Below are 19,104 nucleotides of genomic sequence, written 5' to 3' on the forward strand. Positions count from 1 at the left end.
ATCCTCACCACTGTCCTCATCATTTCTATTCTCCCACTTTATGTCCCTCAACCTCTCATCCTCCCTCTCTCTTTCCATTTCCCATTCTCTCCTGTTCCTGGCCTTCTCTTCCACATCCTCTTCCTCACAGACTTGCTTGAGCCTGGACAGACTTTGGTTAGGAATGGGGAGGTAAGCATCCTCCTCCTCCTCTTTCACCTCTCATTCCTCCACATCCTCCTACCCCCTTTCGTTCAACTCCTCTGCTTCTTCATTTCCCTCAGTTTTCTCATTGTTCTCCCTCTTCCTGACCCTCTCCTCACTCCTGCTTTTCCTCTCTTTATCTCCCTCCCTCCCTCCCTCCGCCTCTGTGTGTATATCATCATTGTCATAGTTCCTCAGTGCATCTCTGGGTAAACTGTGAGAGCCTCCCTTGTTCCTGCTCTTCCTCCTGCTATCCTTCCCTCTCACCTGAGTCCTCTCTCACACTCCACCACCCCCTGTCTCACTGCCCTCCTCCTGTCTCTCAGGATCAGGGTCTGAATCAAGGCTGTGTCTTACTGCCCCTGCTCCTTCCTCTCGCTGATCTGCTTCCTTTCTTCTTCCTTTATCTCCCCTTTCGAAGACCTGCCCCGCGTCTTCACCTTGGATCTGTGGATGCGGCCCTCCAGGCGGGCCAGATCTACTGGAGCCACACTCTGCTCCTCGGGATGCTGCTGTGGGAGGGAGGGGGAGGTGACTCTGCGATCACGGACTGATGAACACACAGAGACAGGACATAGGAAGCAGGGAACAGAGAGAGCACAATGAATAGGTGGAGAAGAGAATAAGGAGAGTTAGAGAAGCAGGTGATGTTACATAATCACTGTAGAGGAACTCCAGAGTTCACAGAGCATTTCTCTGTCAGAAGCTGTAGCTGTATGTGTGTAGGTTGTGTTGTGTAACAACAGCTGCTACTTCCCTGACCCTCAGGTAACCCTTCATTATATTACAATACTTATCAACATTGTGTGCTCTCATGCAGAATGTCAACTGTGCTGTTGAAGCATGTAAATCACTAGCTCTCTTTTACATTCAGGAACACTACTGGCAGGTTGCACACTATAAATAATTCAGGGACTGAGGGACTGAGAGGGACTGAGAGCTCTCTCTCTATTTTAACACACCTAAGGCAATGGTTAATCTAAGCGCCGGTGGTATCGCGATAGGTTAAGGGGTGTGTCAGAAATATTTTTGCTATTTTCAATATCACAATTATAGTCGCATTTACTGCATTGTCGCGAAACGGCTGGGTTTTAATGAATAAACAAGTTGTGGGTTTGTAGAGGCTTGGCCCCTCACTGGCCAATCAGAACGCCTACAATGCATAGATGAAAATTGAATGTCAGCTCACTGTTTTACTCCTTTCAAACTTTATATTTGAATGAAGCTTTGTCTCAGGAGCCAAACCCTTTATTGTCAGTCTTGACTGCTTTGAGATTGCATTGGGCAGACAAAAAAAAGCCTTCATTGAGAGGAGGCGAGGATATGCTAAGATTTTAATCAAATAAACTGAAATGGGAAAAACATCAGTTTTTTATGTTTCTAAATACGAAGTATACATGCACCAAAAGCACATTAGACTACTCTTGTTCCATGTGCATATGGGCAGAGAGCGTCACGGCTGGATAGGATGCGTTTCCGCTGTCAAAATTCATGCCATAACCAACTGGGTTACCGCTAAAACCAGCTTTTGGTTGGTCCTATCAGTGCGCATCGGAGCGCTAGGGCTGGAAAATGCCCGTGCACCAGTTTTGACATGACGAAATTGCAAACTAACGTGCGTTTGACAATAGCGTCACCTTAACCGCAGCAGAACATAGAACCCCTTTAGTTATACCCCGGTCTCAAGACAATTCAACATATGATTTCAGCACGTGGGTGATCATGGTCTCACGATGAGGATGTCGACGTACAGTGACACATAATATATTTTCAGCAACGACGACTGTAAAGACAACATAGGAAGTGAGGAGAAGAGGAATGTAGAGAGACAAATAAATGGAGGACTAACAGGAACGATCACCAACCGCGTATTCTCTGTCCGGCCGATGACATAGAAGCAAGGCTCTCCTAGCTTGGAGTTGGTCATACATAGAGACAGACTGGACAGCTCCACTGAGAGGGAGAGAAGAGGAACGGAGGAAGAGAGAATAATTAGAGAAAGATGTGTAGGGGTAATATGAAAAAGGGAAAGAAGACAAGAAATAAAGAGAGAGCAAAGGGAAACGTGTTGGTGAAGGAAAGATAGAACGTGGAGATGGAGAGTCCAAAGAATGAATGATATTATACACCCAAGAGAGATACTATACACCCAAGAGAGATATTATACACCCAAGAGAGATATTATACACCCAAGAGAGATACTATACACCCAAGAGAGATATTATACACCTAAGAGAGATACTATACTCCAAAGAGAGATACTATACACCCAAGAGAGATACTATACACACAATAGATATACTATACACCCAAGATATATACTATACAGCCAAGAGAGATATTATACAGCCAAGAGAGATACTATACATCCAAGAGAGATATTATACACCCAAGAGAGATACTATACACCCAAGAGAGATACTATACACCCAAGAGAGATACTATACACCCAAGAGAGATACTATACACCCAAGAGAGATACTATACACCCAAGAGAGATACTATACACCCAAGAGAGATACTATACACCCAAGAGAGATACTATACATACAAGAGAGATACTATACACCCAAGAGAGATACTATACATGTCATGCAGGTGAACGAGGACCCAAACGCGACTTAACAGAAACAGAGTTTATTAATGTTCAAAACGGAATAACAGAAATCCTCTAGATTGTAGAGGGGAAAACAACTGGAGAAGCGGCCACAGACTGCAGGTCGCTTCGGGTAGGCGCAGGCCGTAGTCGACTGAGACACCTGCTCACACGCAGCGTCTGATGAAGGCACAAAACACGACAGGACAGGGTGATACACAATCACGGCAAAAACACGACAGGACAGGGCGAAACGCAATCACAGCATGGTGAATACAATACAAGGAACCGACGGAACAGGAACGGATCACAAAGGAATAAATAGGGAGTCTAATCAGGGGAAAGGATCGGGAACAGGTGTGGGAAGACTAAATGATGATTAGGGGAATAGGAACAGCTGGGGGCAGGAACGGAACGACAGAGAGAAGAGAGAGCGAGAGAGTGAGAGAGGGAGGGGGAGAGAGAGGGATAGGAGGGAAAGAACCAAATAAGACCAGCAGAGGGAAACGAATAGCATGGGGAGCACAGGGACAAGACATGATAATAAATGACAAACATGACAGTACCCCCACTCACCGAGCGCCTCCTGGCGCTCTCGAGGAGGAACACTGGCAGCAACGGAGGAAATCATAGATCAAACGGTCCAGCACGTCCCGAGAAAGAACCCAACTCCTCTCCTCAGGACCGTAACGAAAAACGATAAAAAGGGAAACTAGGGTACTACTCTAAAAAAAAAATGAGAACTAGGGAAAGACTGAGACACAGCAAGGGCAGGGACAAGAACAGGAGAGATGCGATGGCAGGGAACAGACTGAGACCCAGCAAGACCAGGAGCAGAAGCAGAAAAAAAAATTACCAGACTTCTTCTGCGCGCAGTCTGAACACGCAGCCACGAAACGGCGCGTGTCACGCTCCTGAGTCGGCCACCAAAAGCGCTGGCGAATAGACGCAAGAGTGCCTCGAACACCGGGATGACCAGCTAACTTGGCAGAGTGAGCCCACTGAAGAACAGCCAGACGAGTGGAAACAGGAACGAAAAGGAGGTTACTAGGACAAGCGCGCGGCGACGCAGTGTGCGTGAGTGCTTGCTTAACCTGTCTTTCAATTCCCCAGACTGTCAACCCGACAACACGCCCATAAGGAAGAATCCCCTCGAGATCAGTAGAAGCCACAGAAGAACTAAACAGACGGGATAAGGCATCAGGCTTGGTGTTCTTGCTACCCGGACGGTAAGAAATCACAAACTCGAAACGAGCGAAAAACAACGCCCAACGAGCTTGACGGGCATTAAGTCGTTTGGCAGAACGGATGTACTCAAGGTTCTTATGGTCTGTCCAAACGACAAAAGGAACGGTCGCCCCCTCCAACCACTGTCGCCATTCGCCTAGGGCTAAGCGGATGGCGAGCAGTTCACGGTTACCCACATCATAGTTGCGCTCAGATGGCGACAGGCGATGAGAAAAATAAGCGCAAGGATGAACCTTATCGTCAGACTGGAAGCGCTGGGATAGAATGGCTCCCACGCCTACCTCTGAAGCGTCAACCTCGACAATGAATTGTCTAGTGACGTCAGGAGTAACGAGGATAGGAGCGGACGTAAAACGTTCTTTTAGAAGATCAAAAGCTCCCTGGGCGGAACCGGACCACTTAAAACACGTCTTGACAGAAGTAAGAGCTGTGAGAGGGGCAGCAACTTGACCGAAATTACGAATGAAACGCCGATAGAAATTAGCGAAACCTAAAAAGCGCTGCAACTCGACACGTGACCTTGGAACGGGCCAATCACTGACAGCTTGGACCTTAGCGGAATCCATCTGAATGCCTTCAGCGGAAATAACGGAACCGAGAAAAGTAACGGAGGAGACATGAAAAGAGCACTTCTCAGCCTTTACGTAGAGACAATTCTCTAAAAGGCGCTGTAGAACACGTCGAACGTGCTGAACATGAATCTCGAGTGACGGAGAAAAAATCAGGATATCGTCAAGATAGACAAAAACAAAAATGTTCAGCATGTCTCTCAGAACATCATTAACTAATGCCTGAAAAACAGCTGGCGCATTGGCGAGACCGAACGGCAGAACCCGGTACTCAAAATGCCCTAACGGAGTGTTAAACGCCGTTTTCCACTCGTCCCCCTCTCTGATGCGCACGAGATGGTAAGCGTTACGAAGGTCCAACTTAGTAAAGCACCTGGCTCCCTGCAGAATCTCGAAGGCTGATGACATAAGGGGAAGCGGATAACGATTCTTAACCGTTATGTCATTCAGCCCTCGATAATCCACGCAGGGGCGCAGAGTACCGTCCTTCTTCTTAACAAAAAGAACCCCGCCCCGGCCGGAGAAGAAGAAGGCACTATGGTACCGGCGTCAAGAGACACAGACAAATAATCCTCGAGAGCCTTACGTTCGGGAGCCGACAGAGAGTATAGTCTACCTCGAGGAGGCGTGGTCCCTGGAAGGAGATCAATACTACAATCATACGACCGGTGAGGAGGAAGGGAGTTGGCTCGGGACCGACTGAAGACCGTGCGCAGATCATGATATTCCACCGGCACTCCTGTCAAATCGCCAGGTTCCTCCTGAGAAGTAGGGAGAGAAGAAACGGGAGGGATGGCAGACATTAAACACTTCACATGACAAGAAACGTTCCAGGATAGGATAGAATTACTAGACCAATTAATAGAAGGATTATGACATACTAGCCAGGGATGACCCAAAACAACAGGTGTAAACGGTGAACGGAAAATCAAAAAAGAAATAGTCTCACTGTGGTTACCAGATACTGTGAGAGTTAAAGGTAGTGTCTCAAATTTGATACTGGGAAGATGACTACCATCTAAGGCAAACATGGGCGTAGGCTTGTCTAACGGTCTGAAAGGAATGTTATGTTTCCGAACCCATGCTTCGTCCATGAAACAACCCTCAGCCCCAGAGTCAATCAAGGCACTGCATGTAGCACCCGAACCGGTCCAGCGTAGATGGACCGACATAGTAGTACAAGATCTAGATGAAGAGGACTGAGTAGTAGCGCTCACCAGTAGCCCTCCGCTTACTGATGGGCTCTGGCCTCTTACTGGACATGAATTAACAAAATGTCCAGCAACTCCGCAATAGAGGCACAGGCGGTTGGTGATCCTCCGTTCCCTCTCCTTATTCGAGATGCGAATCCCTCCCAGCTGCATGGGCTCAGTCTCAAAGCCAGAGGAGGGAGATGGTTGCGATGCGGAGCAGGGAAACACCGTTGATGCGAGCTCTCTTCCACGAGCCCGGTGACGAAGATCTACCCGTCGTTCTATGCGGATGGCGAGAGCAATCAAAGAGTCCACATCTGAAGGAACCTCCCGGGAGAGAATCTCATCCTTAACCACTGCGTGGAGTCCCTCCAGAAAACGAGCGAGCAGCGCCGGCTCGTTCCACTCACTAGAGGCAGCAAGAGTGCGAAACTCAATGGAATAATCCGTTATGGACCGTTCACCTTGGCATAAGGAAGCCAGGGCCCTAGAAGCCTCCCCACCAAAAACTGAACGGTCAAAAACCCGAATCATCTCCTCTTTAAAGTTCTGGAATTTGATAGAGCAATCAGCCCTTGCCTCCCAGATAGCTGTGCCCCATTCTCGAGCCCGGCCAGTAAGGAGTGAAATGACGTAAGCAACCCGAGCTCTCTCTCTAGAGTATGTGTTGGGTTGGAGAGAGAACACAATCTCACACTGCGTGAGAAAGGAGCGGCACTCAGTGGGCTGCCCGGAGTAGCAAGGTGGGTTATTAACCCTGGGTTCTGGAGGCTCGGCAGGCCAGGGAGTAACAGGTGGCACGAGACGTAGACTCTGGAACTGTCCAGAGAGGTCGGAAACCTGAGCGGCCAGGTTCTCCACGGCATGGCGAGCAGCAGACAATTCCTGCTCGTGTCTGCCGAGCATGGCTCCTTGGATCTCGACGGCAGTGTAACGAGCGTCTGAAGTCGCTGGGTCCATTCCTTGGTCGGTTCCTTCTGTCATGCAGGTGAACGAGGACCCAAACGCGACTTAACAGAAACAGAGTTTATTAATGTTCAAAACGGAATAACAGAAATCCTCTAGATTGTAGAGGGGAAAACAACTGGAGAAGCGGCCACAGACTGCAGGTCGCTTCGGGTAGGCGCAGGCCGTAGTCGACTGAGACACCTGCTCACACGCAGCGTCTGATGAAGGCACAAAACACGACAGGACAGGGTGATACACAATCACGGCAAAAACACGACAGGACAGGGCGAAACGCAATCACAGCATGGTGAATACAATACAAGGAACCGACGGAACAGGAACGGATCACAAAGGAATAAATAGGGAGTCTAATCAGGGGAAAGGATCGGGAACAGGTGTGGGAAGACTAAATGATGATTAGGGGAATAGGAACAGCTGGGGGCAGGAACGGAACGACAGAGAGAAGAGAGAGCGAGAGAGTGAGAGAGGGAGGGGGAGAGAGAGGGATAGGAGGGAAAGAACCAAATAAGACCAGCAGAGGGAAACGAATAGCATGGGGAGCACAGGGACAAGACATGATAATAAATGACAAACATGACAATACACCCAAGAAAGATACTATACACCCAAGAAAGATACTATACACCCAAGAGAGATAATATACACACAAGAGAGATACTATACACCCAAGATAGATACTATACACCCAAGAGAGATACTATACACACAAGAGAGATACTATACACCCAAGAGAGATACTATACACCCAAGAGAGAAATTATACACCAAAAACAGATAAACAACATAAGTTGTGAAAGTTTGAGGAGGATTCTCTAGTGGCTATGCTAAGTTGAATGTCATGATTCTCTCTAGTATATTGACACCTTATCCTCAGTCCTCATCCCACCTATTCTTTTCTCACACCTTGTCTCTTAAAATCAAATGAAACTGAGTGACAGTTTGCGCAGTAGGAGGAGTGTCTCTGGGGTTTTACAGTGTTTCCACCCCCCTGTCCTTTTCTCTATCTTACCGTAGTCAGGGACGTATCCATGGCCTTTCTTTAGAACCAGGTATATGTGGTGTCCTCCCCTGCGTATCTGCTCTACTGCTTGGCTGTGGGTCATCCCTGTTGTACTGTCCCCGTTGATCTCCACCAACTGGTCACTCACCTACAGTACACAGTGACAGCATAGTCAGTTGTTGTATGAAATAGTATCTCATAATGTACGTAATATCATGTTTTATCAACAAAACTTGATTTCCTGAGTTGAGATAACTTACAGTTTACTGTGAAATATTAGACACCCCATTCTTTAAAGAGGTACACAATACACTCACCTGTATTTTGTGGCTGCGTGAGGCAGGTCCCCCCTCCATCAGTCCCAATACATACAGACCCATGTTGTACTCACTGCCCCCTCGCAGGCTGAACCCAAACCCTGTCTGCCCGCGGTCTAGATCCACGCTGTAATACCTAGAGTCATGCTATAAGAAACATGGAGGGAGAGATGGACAGAATGAGATCGAGATCTCAACTTAAAGTGGAAAATACATGTCAATGTTTTGCAGATGAATTTGGGTTTACTCTTAAAAAGGTGTGGATCATTGACACAAACATAATGGATGGCTGCTGTCCTCACCTTGGGTCGTGACCTGTGACCTTTCCTGCTTGTGTAATTGGGGTCATAATCTGTGGTCTCTGATAGGCTGGAGGAGTCTGGGAAAGAAATAAGGGAGAGTGGTTAGCATAGATAGGTAAAAGAAGTTAACGCTTCAGTACAGGGAGATGCATAGTGTCTTAGTTATCCTCTGAGCATTAATGGGGAGTATGCAAGCAAGTGGATTGTGTGCATTTCAGTTTTTACTTTGTTTTTGGAAATGTGTGTGTGTATAACATTGTGTGTATTTCTCTATGCTCACAGGTGCTAGGACGGGGGATGATGGTGAGGCGTAGGGTGTTTCCAGCTCTGCGGAGGATGTGGGCGAGCTCCCGGTGTGGAAGGGTCACCACAGAATGCCCCTGAACAGCCTCCAACCGGTCACCGGGCCGTATCTGACCGCTCCTCGCTGCAGGACTGCCCCCACGCACCGTCACGAACCGGTGAGGGAGGAGGGAGGCAGCTGAAAAGAGCGTGCAAGAGAGAGCGAATAACAATAACAATTTGTATTTGTGGTAAAGTTATTAACATTATTATTATTACTAAAAGTCTAGTATGTTCCTGTCTTATTGGCCCATCGTTGTTGTATGTTTACTTTGACAATGTAAGTGTTTTACTCTCCCTGTCAAAGTATATTGAATAGAGATGGAGAGAGAGAGAGAGAGAGAGGGAGAGAGAGAGAGAGAGAGAGAGCTAATTAGAAAACCTCTTTAAAAGTAACAGTGAAGAACTAGTGAGTAAGGTCATCTAGGAGAAGAACAGAGAGACAAGTTGTAAATCATCCTGGTTTGCGGCAGAATCCCTCAAAACAAGCTGTAACTAAACCTTGGCTGTTTTTGACTGCACTTAAGTCAGTATCTACTCTCTTCCGTCTGCTTTTCTCTTTCTCTTTCCATCTCCAAAACTAATTTGTCCTCCTTCATCCCCCCCATCAATCAGTCCATCGCTCTATCCCCGACACAACAAGGACCATTTCCTGTCCTTTTGATATGACATGTCTTCTAACAGTGTTTTTCAACCTTGTGTAGTACCAGCGACAAGCAAAGAATGGTTGACTCTGATATCTATAAACTCTAGAATGAAATAATTCCCTCTGTCCATCTCTCTATTCCAATACTACAGTCCTTAAAGTCATTTCTAAACTGTAAGCAAAATGTGGTTACATTCTGCATAATTAGCCTTCTATTAGCAAAGGACACTAACAGTTCCCTGGTCTATACTGACCTATTTAAATATACTCTCTCTTTCAAGCACACTTTATTCAGTCTTTGATGTTTGTGCTTGCTTGACATTTTCCCTGACTGTGAGAAGAACACTGTCCAAACTTACCCAGCCCTCCCCCTCAACTTAGCTTACAAAACATCACTCACACTGACTCACCCTCTCTGTCATGCACAACATCAGCGACACAGAGGGCAGCTAAGGTGAAAAATATATGTGTGTGAGTATGTTTTGTGTGTGTGTGCTTCTCTGACAAACTGTTAGATCCAAAAAATATGTCAAACATAATGTTTCCTCTTAAAAACATTACCCGGGTCATACCATCACTCTCCCAGCCAGATGCAGAGAAACTCATCCATGCCTTCCTCTTCTCTCGGATCAACTACGGCAATGTTCTGTTTGGGGACCTCCCAGCCAAATCAGTACAGAGGCTCCAACTAATCCAGAACAGTGCTGCCAAGGTTCTGACCAGGACCAAGAATTCGGACCATATCACACCGATCCTGGCCCAACTCCACTGGCTACCAGTCAACTACAGGATCGACATTGTCATGTTTGTATTTAAAGCCTTGAATGGACTGAGCCACACCTACATCAGCGACCTCATCTCAAACAGCGAGCCACCTTGCAGTCTCCACCTACCACTCACCACTGCTTCAAGTCCCCAAGACACGTCTCCGAACTATGGGGGACCGAGCCTTCTGCTGCCTTGCCCCTCGCCTATGGAATACTCTCCCTGACCATCAGAGAACCACTACACCCCTCTAAACCAGCCTTGATTCTAAATGTGTTATTTTTATTGTATGTATATATATTTTTTATTCTTCGGTAGAGCTTTCAAATAACTCTAATGAAAAGCGCAATACAAATTACATTTATTATTATTATTACTGGTACTTTTACCACTACAATTACCACTTGTAGGATTACATCCACAACTACAGTACAACTGTTAACTGCTGACAGTACACCTCAGGCCATGAATGACTGAAACTCCAATGGTGCTCAAGGAAACAGTATGAGAAACATATTGCAGATGTTGAACTAATTGACAGCTTTGATGCAAATCTGTCATGTTAATTTCAATTAAACAAAATGTTCATACACACACACACATGCACGCACATACACACACACACACACACACACACACACATGCACGCACATACACACGTACGCACAAACGCAGACATACTCATACAGTGGCAGAACTCACACACACACACACACACACACATGCACGCACATACACACACACACACACACACACACACACACACACACACACACACACACACACACACACACACACACACACACACACACACACACACACACACACACACACACACACACATGCACGCACATACACACACACACACACACACACACACACACACATGCACGCACATACACACGTGCGCACAAACGCAGACATACTCATACAGTGGCAGAACTCACACAAAGCATTTTGACAGACAGCATTCAACCAATAACCAGAAAGTCGCAACATAATTACGTTTGGAGTCCTTGACAGTTCTCAAAGCAGACTGCAGTCTTTCCAACATGGCTCTTTGAATTACATATGTAGCGCAAAAAAATCCTGAATTCCAACAAAACAGCTTGGAGATGCTTACATCTAAATGAATGGGGTCAGACTAATAAAAACACAATGAACTAAAACATGTCCCTGCCGTTGCTCTGGTTCAGTGTAACGTCTAAAGCAATTCAGAGAGAGAGAGATTGAGAGCGAGAGAGGCGGGAGAGAGAGGGGGAAGGGAGTTTTAATCTTTAGAGAAACCAGACTGAATCCTTTCACTGCAGAGAAAAGGGAGGGAGAGTGTGGTATATAGAAAAGGATAGATTATGGAATAGAGAGAGAGAGAGAGAGAGCGAGGCAGGGAGATGGAGACTATGGTTATTGAGATAAGACAGAGGTGAAATGCAGGTGTGAGAGGATAATGGAGAGAGAGACATTCTTTGTGCTGTTGAGACAAGACAGCATTAATGTATGTTAGCTTTGCCCATAAAGCAAATTGAACTGCATTAGAATTGGTCAGAGGCAAATACAAAGAGAGGGGAAACTGCTGGGCAAACACTGGTTGAATCAAAGTCGTTTCCACAACATTTAAATTAAATTACGTTGAACCAACGTGGAATATACGTTGAATGGACATCTGTGCCCAGTGGGATGGATTGGTTGGTATACTGTAGCTAACCTGGTATTTAATTAATGCCCTCTAGCTAATAGTTTATCAGGTGGGATGTTTTCCCCTTCACAGCCACAATGAGAACACAAACTAGCTTCATTGTGCTGTTAAGGGTGTAGGATCTTAATTTTATCACTTATGTTGCTGCAGATGAGTTCAATGATTTACATACATTCACTGAAAACCCACACTAACACACAATTTTATTAACAGTATTGCACTTTTCATGTAGACTACTTTTGGCCAGCTAAGAGCCTAAGCACCGATCAAGCAACATTATGAACTAAACATTCAAATCCTGTTGCTGCAGGATTATTTTTCTGTGACAATATAGGTCAAATTAAGATCGTACATCTATAACGTGACAGAGTTGCAGAGGTGCAGTATACTGTAGTGTTACAGCAGGCTTAGGATTGTATTTGTGCAAAGCAGCATGTTATCATCAAAAGGTTATTCTGTTGGAGGCAAATGGAGCTGACAGGCTGATGTAGATAAGAGCACTGACACATATAAAACCTGTGTGGCTTAGCTCCTAATAGCCCTGTGGCATGGGGCTTCACGCTGGATAATCTCACTATTGATTCCATTAATTGTCACGAGGGCTAGTGTATGTAGTACACATGCAAATCCCACACACATACATATTCATAAAATGCACTTGAACACATGGGCACCATCACACAAAATATTACACTCTATAACAGCAATGTTACACTTCAACACACACACAATACACACACACAATACACACACACACACACACACACACACACACACACACACACACACACACACACACACACACACACACACACACACACACACACACACACACACACACACACACACACACACACACACAAACGCTAGGAAGGAAGCGGCGTAACAAGATCCCAGCTTCAGCATAATGGGGAAGGGAAATGGGGTAAATGCAGTGCTGTCATTGGACTGTTTTTTTTGTCATTGGACTGTTTTTGTGTTTTATGACTCCATATTATCTGGAGTGCTGGCTGAAACACTAAAAAGATCATGAGCAGTGCGCAGGCTGACATCATCATGGGGCTAGTGGAGGGGGGGGGCTGTCTTTACGTGACAGAGACCGATGACTCATCATCATCACTTAGTGACTGTTATGCAGCCATAATTATTTATTCATCAAACTACAGAACAGTGTGTCCGGTTAGGAAGCCTTTCTCTTCATGCAAAAGACTGACTTTTCACTGAGTGATGACTGCCATTGACATTTGTTGGGGACAAGATAAGGGATTTGGTCTAAAAAGTTATGATTCCTATTTTCTGCAGAAACTGCAATCCAATACCTCACCAACTTTCAAGGGAAAACTGAAACTCAATCCAATCAATAAGAAGATGCATATTTGCCAATGTAAAATGACATGTGTTCTGCTACAAATGAATTAGTTCTCACCTTTCCCCTTCTCTACATCCTGTGAAGCGATGACAAATCCGAACCCCTCTTCTGGCTTCCTCCTCAGCTCCACATCGAATCCCCGGGGTACACGATTCCGTCCCCCTCCCTCTTGCCCTGGTCCTGGGACCACCACCCCCCTGTCCCTCTCATCCTCTATGCCCGCGTTCAGCCAGTCTTTGGGCTCCATGGTGAGGGTGACTGGGACTGACTCCAGGAAACTGGTGCTCTGGACCAGACAGGAGCGCACCATGGCTGGGGGAGGGGGAGGAGGGGTGGAGGTGGGACGGGGTGGGAAGAGGACAACTGCAGGGGGCGATGGGTTCTTGTCTGAGGCCACAGGTGAAGGAGGGGGGCGAAGGAGTGGTGAGGGGACTTTCCGTATAGAGTTGGGGGAGATGGAAGAATGATGGAAACCTGAAGACGGGGAATAACATCACTAAAGGAATTGTTGAGAGACTTTCTTTAGGTTTTATTCATTACTGAGAAACAATGTAATAAATGCAGTAAATAAAACCTCCTAAAAACAAGTTTGCAGTAAAGTAACTAATGTTCTTACCTCCTCTGTGAACCAATAGGATAACTTCTTTTTGTTTGGTGTATTCCTGGAGAACTCGTTGTATCTGGAGGGAAAGGTATCAATTTAGTATATCTGATTTAACTTGACCTAATCTTATGTATTCTCCATCTCTTTCATATCTTCTTTCCCTCCACGTTTCCCTCCTCAGTACCTGTGCAAAGCTGAGACTCTGGACGTCTACTCCGTTGATCTTCATGATGGCATCCCCTGGCTGTAGGGAGGAGCACTGCCTCCTATCCCAGACCCTCTTGATCAGGGCCAGCCTGCCCCCCTGTCCCCCGGCCGTCACACTGAAGCCCATATCTCCTCCCCCCTCACATTGAGCCAGGGCTACAGGCACCAGCTCCCCTCCACCTCCGACCCCACCTCCTCTGACCCCACCTCCGCTGCACAGGCTCATCAACCCCGGAGACGAGATGCTGCTGTGACTTCCACTGCCACTGGTGTTGCTATGGAAGCCGATTTGTGGGCTGTCGGGGGTGGGAGGGGGTCTCAGCAGGGAAGCCTGGGGCCTGATGAAGCGGGAGTATACCCCTCCGCCTGGGGAGGATGAAAGGCGGGGTCTTCCTGACTGGGGCATGGGCAGTCTGGACACAGGGAGTGTGGAGGAGGTGGACAGGTCGCTCTCTGACAGGTCACTCTTAGAGGTTCTGTAGCGCAGGGGCTGAGGGGGGGTAGAGAGGGAGTTATTGTTGTGGTTACGGATCATGGATGCCCTGCAGAGGAAGAAAAGAGACAGAAAGATAGTCAGTGTTCTCCATTAAAGTAAAATACAGTTGGAGTTGGAGGTTTACATATATGGGCTTCAGTGTGACGGCCGGGGGACATGGGGGCAGGCTGGCCCTACACTTAGGTTAGAGTCATAAAAAGTTGTTTTTCAACCACTCCACAAATGGCTTGTTAACAAACTATAGTTTTGGCAAGTCAGTTAGGACATCTACTTTGTGCACGACACAAGTCATTTTTCCAACAATTGTTTACAGACAGAATATTTCACTTATATTTCACTGTACCACAATTCCAGTGGGTCAGAAGTTTACATACACTAAGTTGACTGTGCCTTTAAACAGCTTATGTATTTCAAGGACTACCTTCAAACTCAGTGACTCTGTGCCTGACATCATGGCAAAACCAAAAGAAATCAGCCAAGACCTCCAAAAAATTGTAGACCTCCACAAGTCTGGTTCATCCTTGGGAGCAATTTCCAAACACCTGAAGGTACTACATTCATCTGTACAAACAATAGTACATAAGGATAAACACCATGGGGCCACGCAGCCATCATACCTTTGAGGAAGGAGACACGTTCTGTCTCCTAGAGATGAACGTACTTTGGTGCGAAAAGTGCAAATCAATCCCAGAACAATAGCAAAGGACCTTGTTAAGATGCTGGAGGAAACAGGTACAAAAGTATCTATATCCACAGTAAAACGAGTCCTATATCAACATAACCTGAAAGGCTGCTCAGCAAGGAAGAAGCCACTGCTCCAAAACCATCATAAAAAAGCCAGACTACGGTTTGCAACTGCACATGGGGACAAAGATCATACTTTTTGGAGAAATGTCCTCTGGTCTGATGAAACAAAAATAGAACTGTTTGGCCATAATGACCATCATTATGTTTGGAGGAAAAAGGGGAAGGCTTGCAAGCCGAAGAACACCATACCAACTGTGAAGCACGGGGGTGGCAGCATCATGTAGTGGGGGTGCATTGCTGCAGGAGGGACTGGTGCACTTCACAAAATAGATGGCATCATGAGGATGGAAGATTATGTGGCTATATTGAAGCAACATCTCAAGACATCAGTCAGTAGGTTAAAGCTTGGTCGCAAATGGGTCTTCCAAATGGACAATGACCCCAAGCATACTTCCAAAGTTGTGGCAAAATGGCTTAAGGACAACAAAGTCAAGGTACTGGAGTGGCCATCACAAAGCCTTGACCTCAATCCCATAGAACATTTGTGGGCAGAACTGAAAAAGCGTGTGCGAACAAGGTGGCCTACAAACCTGACTCAGTTACACCAGCTCTGTCAGGAGGAATGGGCCAAAATTCACCCAACTTATTGTAGGAAGCTTGTGGAAGTCTACCCGAAACGTTTGACCCAAGTTAAACAATTTAAAGGTAATGCTACCAAATACTAACTGAGTTTATGTAAACTGAAATAAATCATTCTCTCTACTATTATTCTGACATTTCACATTCTTAAAACTTGGATTAATTGTCAGGAATTGTGAAAAACTGAGTTTCAATGTATTTGGCTAAGGTGTATGTAAACTTCTGACTTCAATCTGTATCTGAAAATTACATTATGTGTGGGTGTGCGTGTGTGTGTGTCACCTGTGTGAGCCGATGGCTGAGACCACCTCACTGTCACTCTGGGAGTTATCCGGGGCCTGCAGGTGGGCGAGACCCCTCAGGGAGCGGGGTGGGCGGACCGGGGGGGTGGTGACAGTGATGCTGCCACTGGAACATCTATAAGATGGTGTTGTAGGGGAGGTGGAGTCAGATAGATAACGCCTGGAACGTCTGTAGGAGGGCGGCTCGGCGGAGTCAGCGGGGTGCACACTAGACCGTCTGTAGGAGGGTGAATCAAAGGCAGTGGAGTCAGAGAGATGTCCACTGGATATTCTATAAAAGGGTGATGAAGGGGCCGGGGAGTGAGCGAGGTTTCCATTGGAGTGTCTGTAAGAGGGTGGCGGTCGGGTAGCTGTGGAGGTGGCATTCCCATTGGCATCCAGTCCTGGCCCCACTCCTGGACCCATATAATCCACGTCATGGTGGTGAGAAAGGACGCCATTGAGATTATGATACTGGGTCTGGGTTGGGGCTGTGGATGGGCGGGGGAGGAGCTGGTGTAATGGCTGGGGCTGGGTGGTGGTAGGCGGGAGGAGGGGATCACAGACATCAGTTGACCCAGGATGGGGCTGCTTGAGGCATCCGTCTGTGTTGTAGAGCATGGGGTAGCCCCTCCGGAGGACCATGTCCACACTGTGGCCCACAGGCACTGCCTTCAGCATCTCCACCACCTCTTTATGAGACGTTCCCAGGACACAGACGTCGTTGATGTACACCAGGATATCCGCTGTGGGGACCAAGAGGATGGGTTAAATGGCTTCTGGTTCAGTTATCCCACAGCATTAGTATACCTTTAAAACCTGCATATAGAACATCACATTTTTGTGAAATATTTGCAAATTGTTTGAGGGGTATTGTAGTTCTAGTTCATAAATGCTATGCTATTTTTGTGTGGGTAAATGTAATCTTACCAACTAATCCCTCTGTATCCCAACCTTCTAAAATGCTCAACTCTGGGTGCATGTGACAGGTGTCACAGTCTTTATTAGTGGGTGTTTAGTGTGTGTTAGTGTACACACACAGTATGTACGTGTGTTGCTGGATGTGATGATAGCTAGATTATGGCATGCATGCCATTAGGATTAGGGATTGATTGAGATCTACTCTCTGTGGGAGATCACAGAAAAATCCCACCACTATAATCCAGCTCCAGAGAGAGAGAGAGAGAGAGAGAGAGAGAGAGAGAGAGAGAGAGAGAGAGCGACTTATGTGGTAGATGTGAACACGTGCTACAGTATAATACCAACTATAGTCACATGCTTTTTACAGTATGACAATACTAAATATAGTGTTTACATTCTAGTGAGTATCGTAACAACAACAACAACAAGAATAATGTGATTCTGTGGGCTGACATCTCTGAGCAAAGTTACAAAGAGAGATGGATTATTCTCAGACTGTCTAAACAAGCCACTATTAAACCAGGTTAAAAAAACCAGACCAAGGTCAAGTACAGTGAGGAGAGAGAGTTTACAGGAGTCCATTTTCACAGTCTGCAAGTATTTAACAGTGTGTAGCTAATAGCTTTTAACAATGTTTTGCCTATTTATACATCCTGCTTTAACACTCAATAATCCACAATTCAATCTGTTGCAAACATAAAGCCAAGACTCATTTCTGTTTAATTGACATTTACATTTACGAGGAATCCGGCTTTAATGCTCAATATTTTAATGTCAACATTGGCAAAGTTATGATACCCTTAAAGAAGCTAAATGTAACATATTCCTTGGAAGGAAGTGTAAAACTGTGTAAAACTTTTCAAAAAGGATAATAATCTCTCTGTATATTGTCCCCTCCCTCCTACCTGTGTTGAGAGCTCCAGGTCCCCCTGGCGTGATGCTGTAGACTTGGAGAAACTCCCTGGCTCTGCTGCCCCCCACGATGTTGAAACCAAATCCCCCGGGACCTTTAGAGAGGCATATGTGGATAGAGAAACCCCTCAGCTCCCCTGGCTGGTCTGTGAACCCTGGTACTGAGAAAACGAGAAGGAGGGAGGGAAAGAGAGTGGGAAAAGATACGGAAAGGAGTGAAAAGTGCAAAGAAGCACAGAGAGAGATGCTTACAACAGAGAGGAAGAGCGACAGAGGTTTTGTGCAATTGGCAGGTAAAGAGGAAATAAAGGCCACCATGAAGAGGTTAGAGAAAGACAGAGAGACAGAGAAAGGTTGCACCCTGTTTGTGTGTGAATGAGTGAACTGTTTAGAATGTGCCGTTCAGAGCTGAGTTAAGAGACGCACAACACTGACAACTGAAAACTCATGGCCCGATGGCACTTAGTGCAAAACGTTTAGAAATAAATAGACATGCAGGCAAAGGTTTTTTTCCGCCCTGTCATAATGGCCCACAGAGAAGATTCAAACCTCTTGTAAAGGAAATAAACTCTCTGCCTGATCTGTATCACCTCCTACTGGGTAAAACAGTGAACTGCAACCCACTAATATTTTGACCAGCTTCACCCATGATATTCTGGCAGATGGGGCTCTAATTGCTATAATCAGCTATATTGGTCAAACGTTGTTGTATTGTGTTGTTTTATCTGTGAATCACATGACACAATTATGATTGAAGGCTGTCAGTGTCATGCCCAACACATGGCCTCTGTCATCCATTGCAGAACGGACCTGTGCCAGTGGTTCCTCCTAGCTTACATTTACATTTTACATTTAAGTCATTTAGCAGACGCTCTTATCCAGAGCGACTTACAAATTGGTGCATTCACCTTATGACATCCAGTGGAACAGCCACTTTACAATAGTGCATCTAAATCTTTTAAGGGGGGGGGGGGGGTGAGAAGGATTACTTTATCCTATCCTAGGTATTCCTTAAAGAGGTGGGGTTTCAGGTGTCTCCGGAAGGTGGTGATTGACTCCGCTGTCCTGGCGTCGTGAGGGAGTTTGTTCCACCATTGGGGGG

General features: G+C 46.2%; 1 protein-coding gene across 1 annotated transcript; it reads right to left on the minus strand.

Annotated features, from left to right (window-relative positions):
* Positions 1 to 280: 280 nt before the first annotated feature.
* LOC124017792 (membrane-associated guanylate kinase, WW and PDZ domain-containing protein 2-like) lies at positions 281 to 18,651 on the minus strand. Its single transcript, XM_046332999.1, has 11 exons — positions 18,648 to 18,651; positions 17,996 to 18,163; positions 16,171 to 16,915; positions 13,984 to 14,548; positions 13,812 to 13,875; positions 13,253 to 13,669; positions 8,658 to 8,858; positions 8,378 to 8,454; positions 8,076 to 8,222; positions 7,768 to 7,906; positions 281 to 733 (listed from the first exon to the last, which is right to left on the minus strand). Exons 1-11 carry the CDS (start codon positions 18,649 to 18,651, stop codon positions 537 to 539), a joined length of 2,724 nt encoding a protein of 907 aa, XP_046188955.1. The 3' UTR covers positions 281 to 536.
* Positions 18,652 to 19,104: the final 453 nt, after the last annotated feature.

This window comes from Oncorhynchus gorbuscha, linkage group LG03 (genome assembly GCF_021184085.1).
Source record: "Oncorhynchus gorbuscha isolate QuinsamMale2020 ecotype Even-year linkage group LG03, OgorEven_v1.0, whole genome shotgun sequence".
Lineage (NCBI taxonomy): Eukaryota > Metazoa > Chordata > Actinopteri > Salmoniformes > Salmonidae > Oncorhynchus > Oncorhynchus gorbuscha.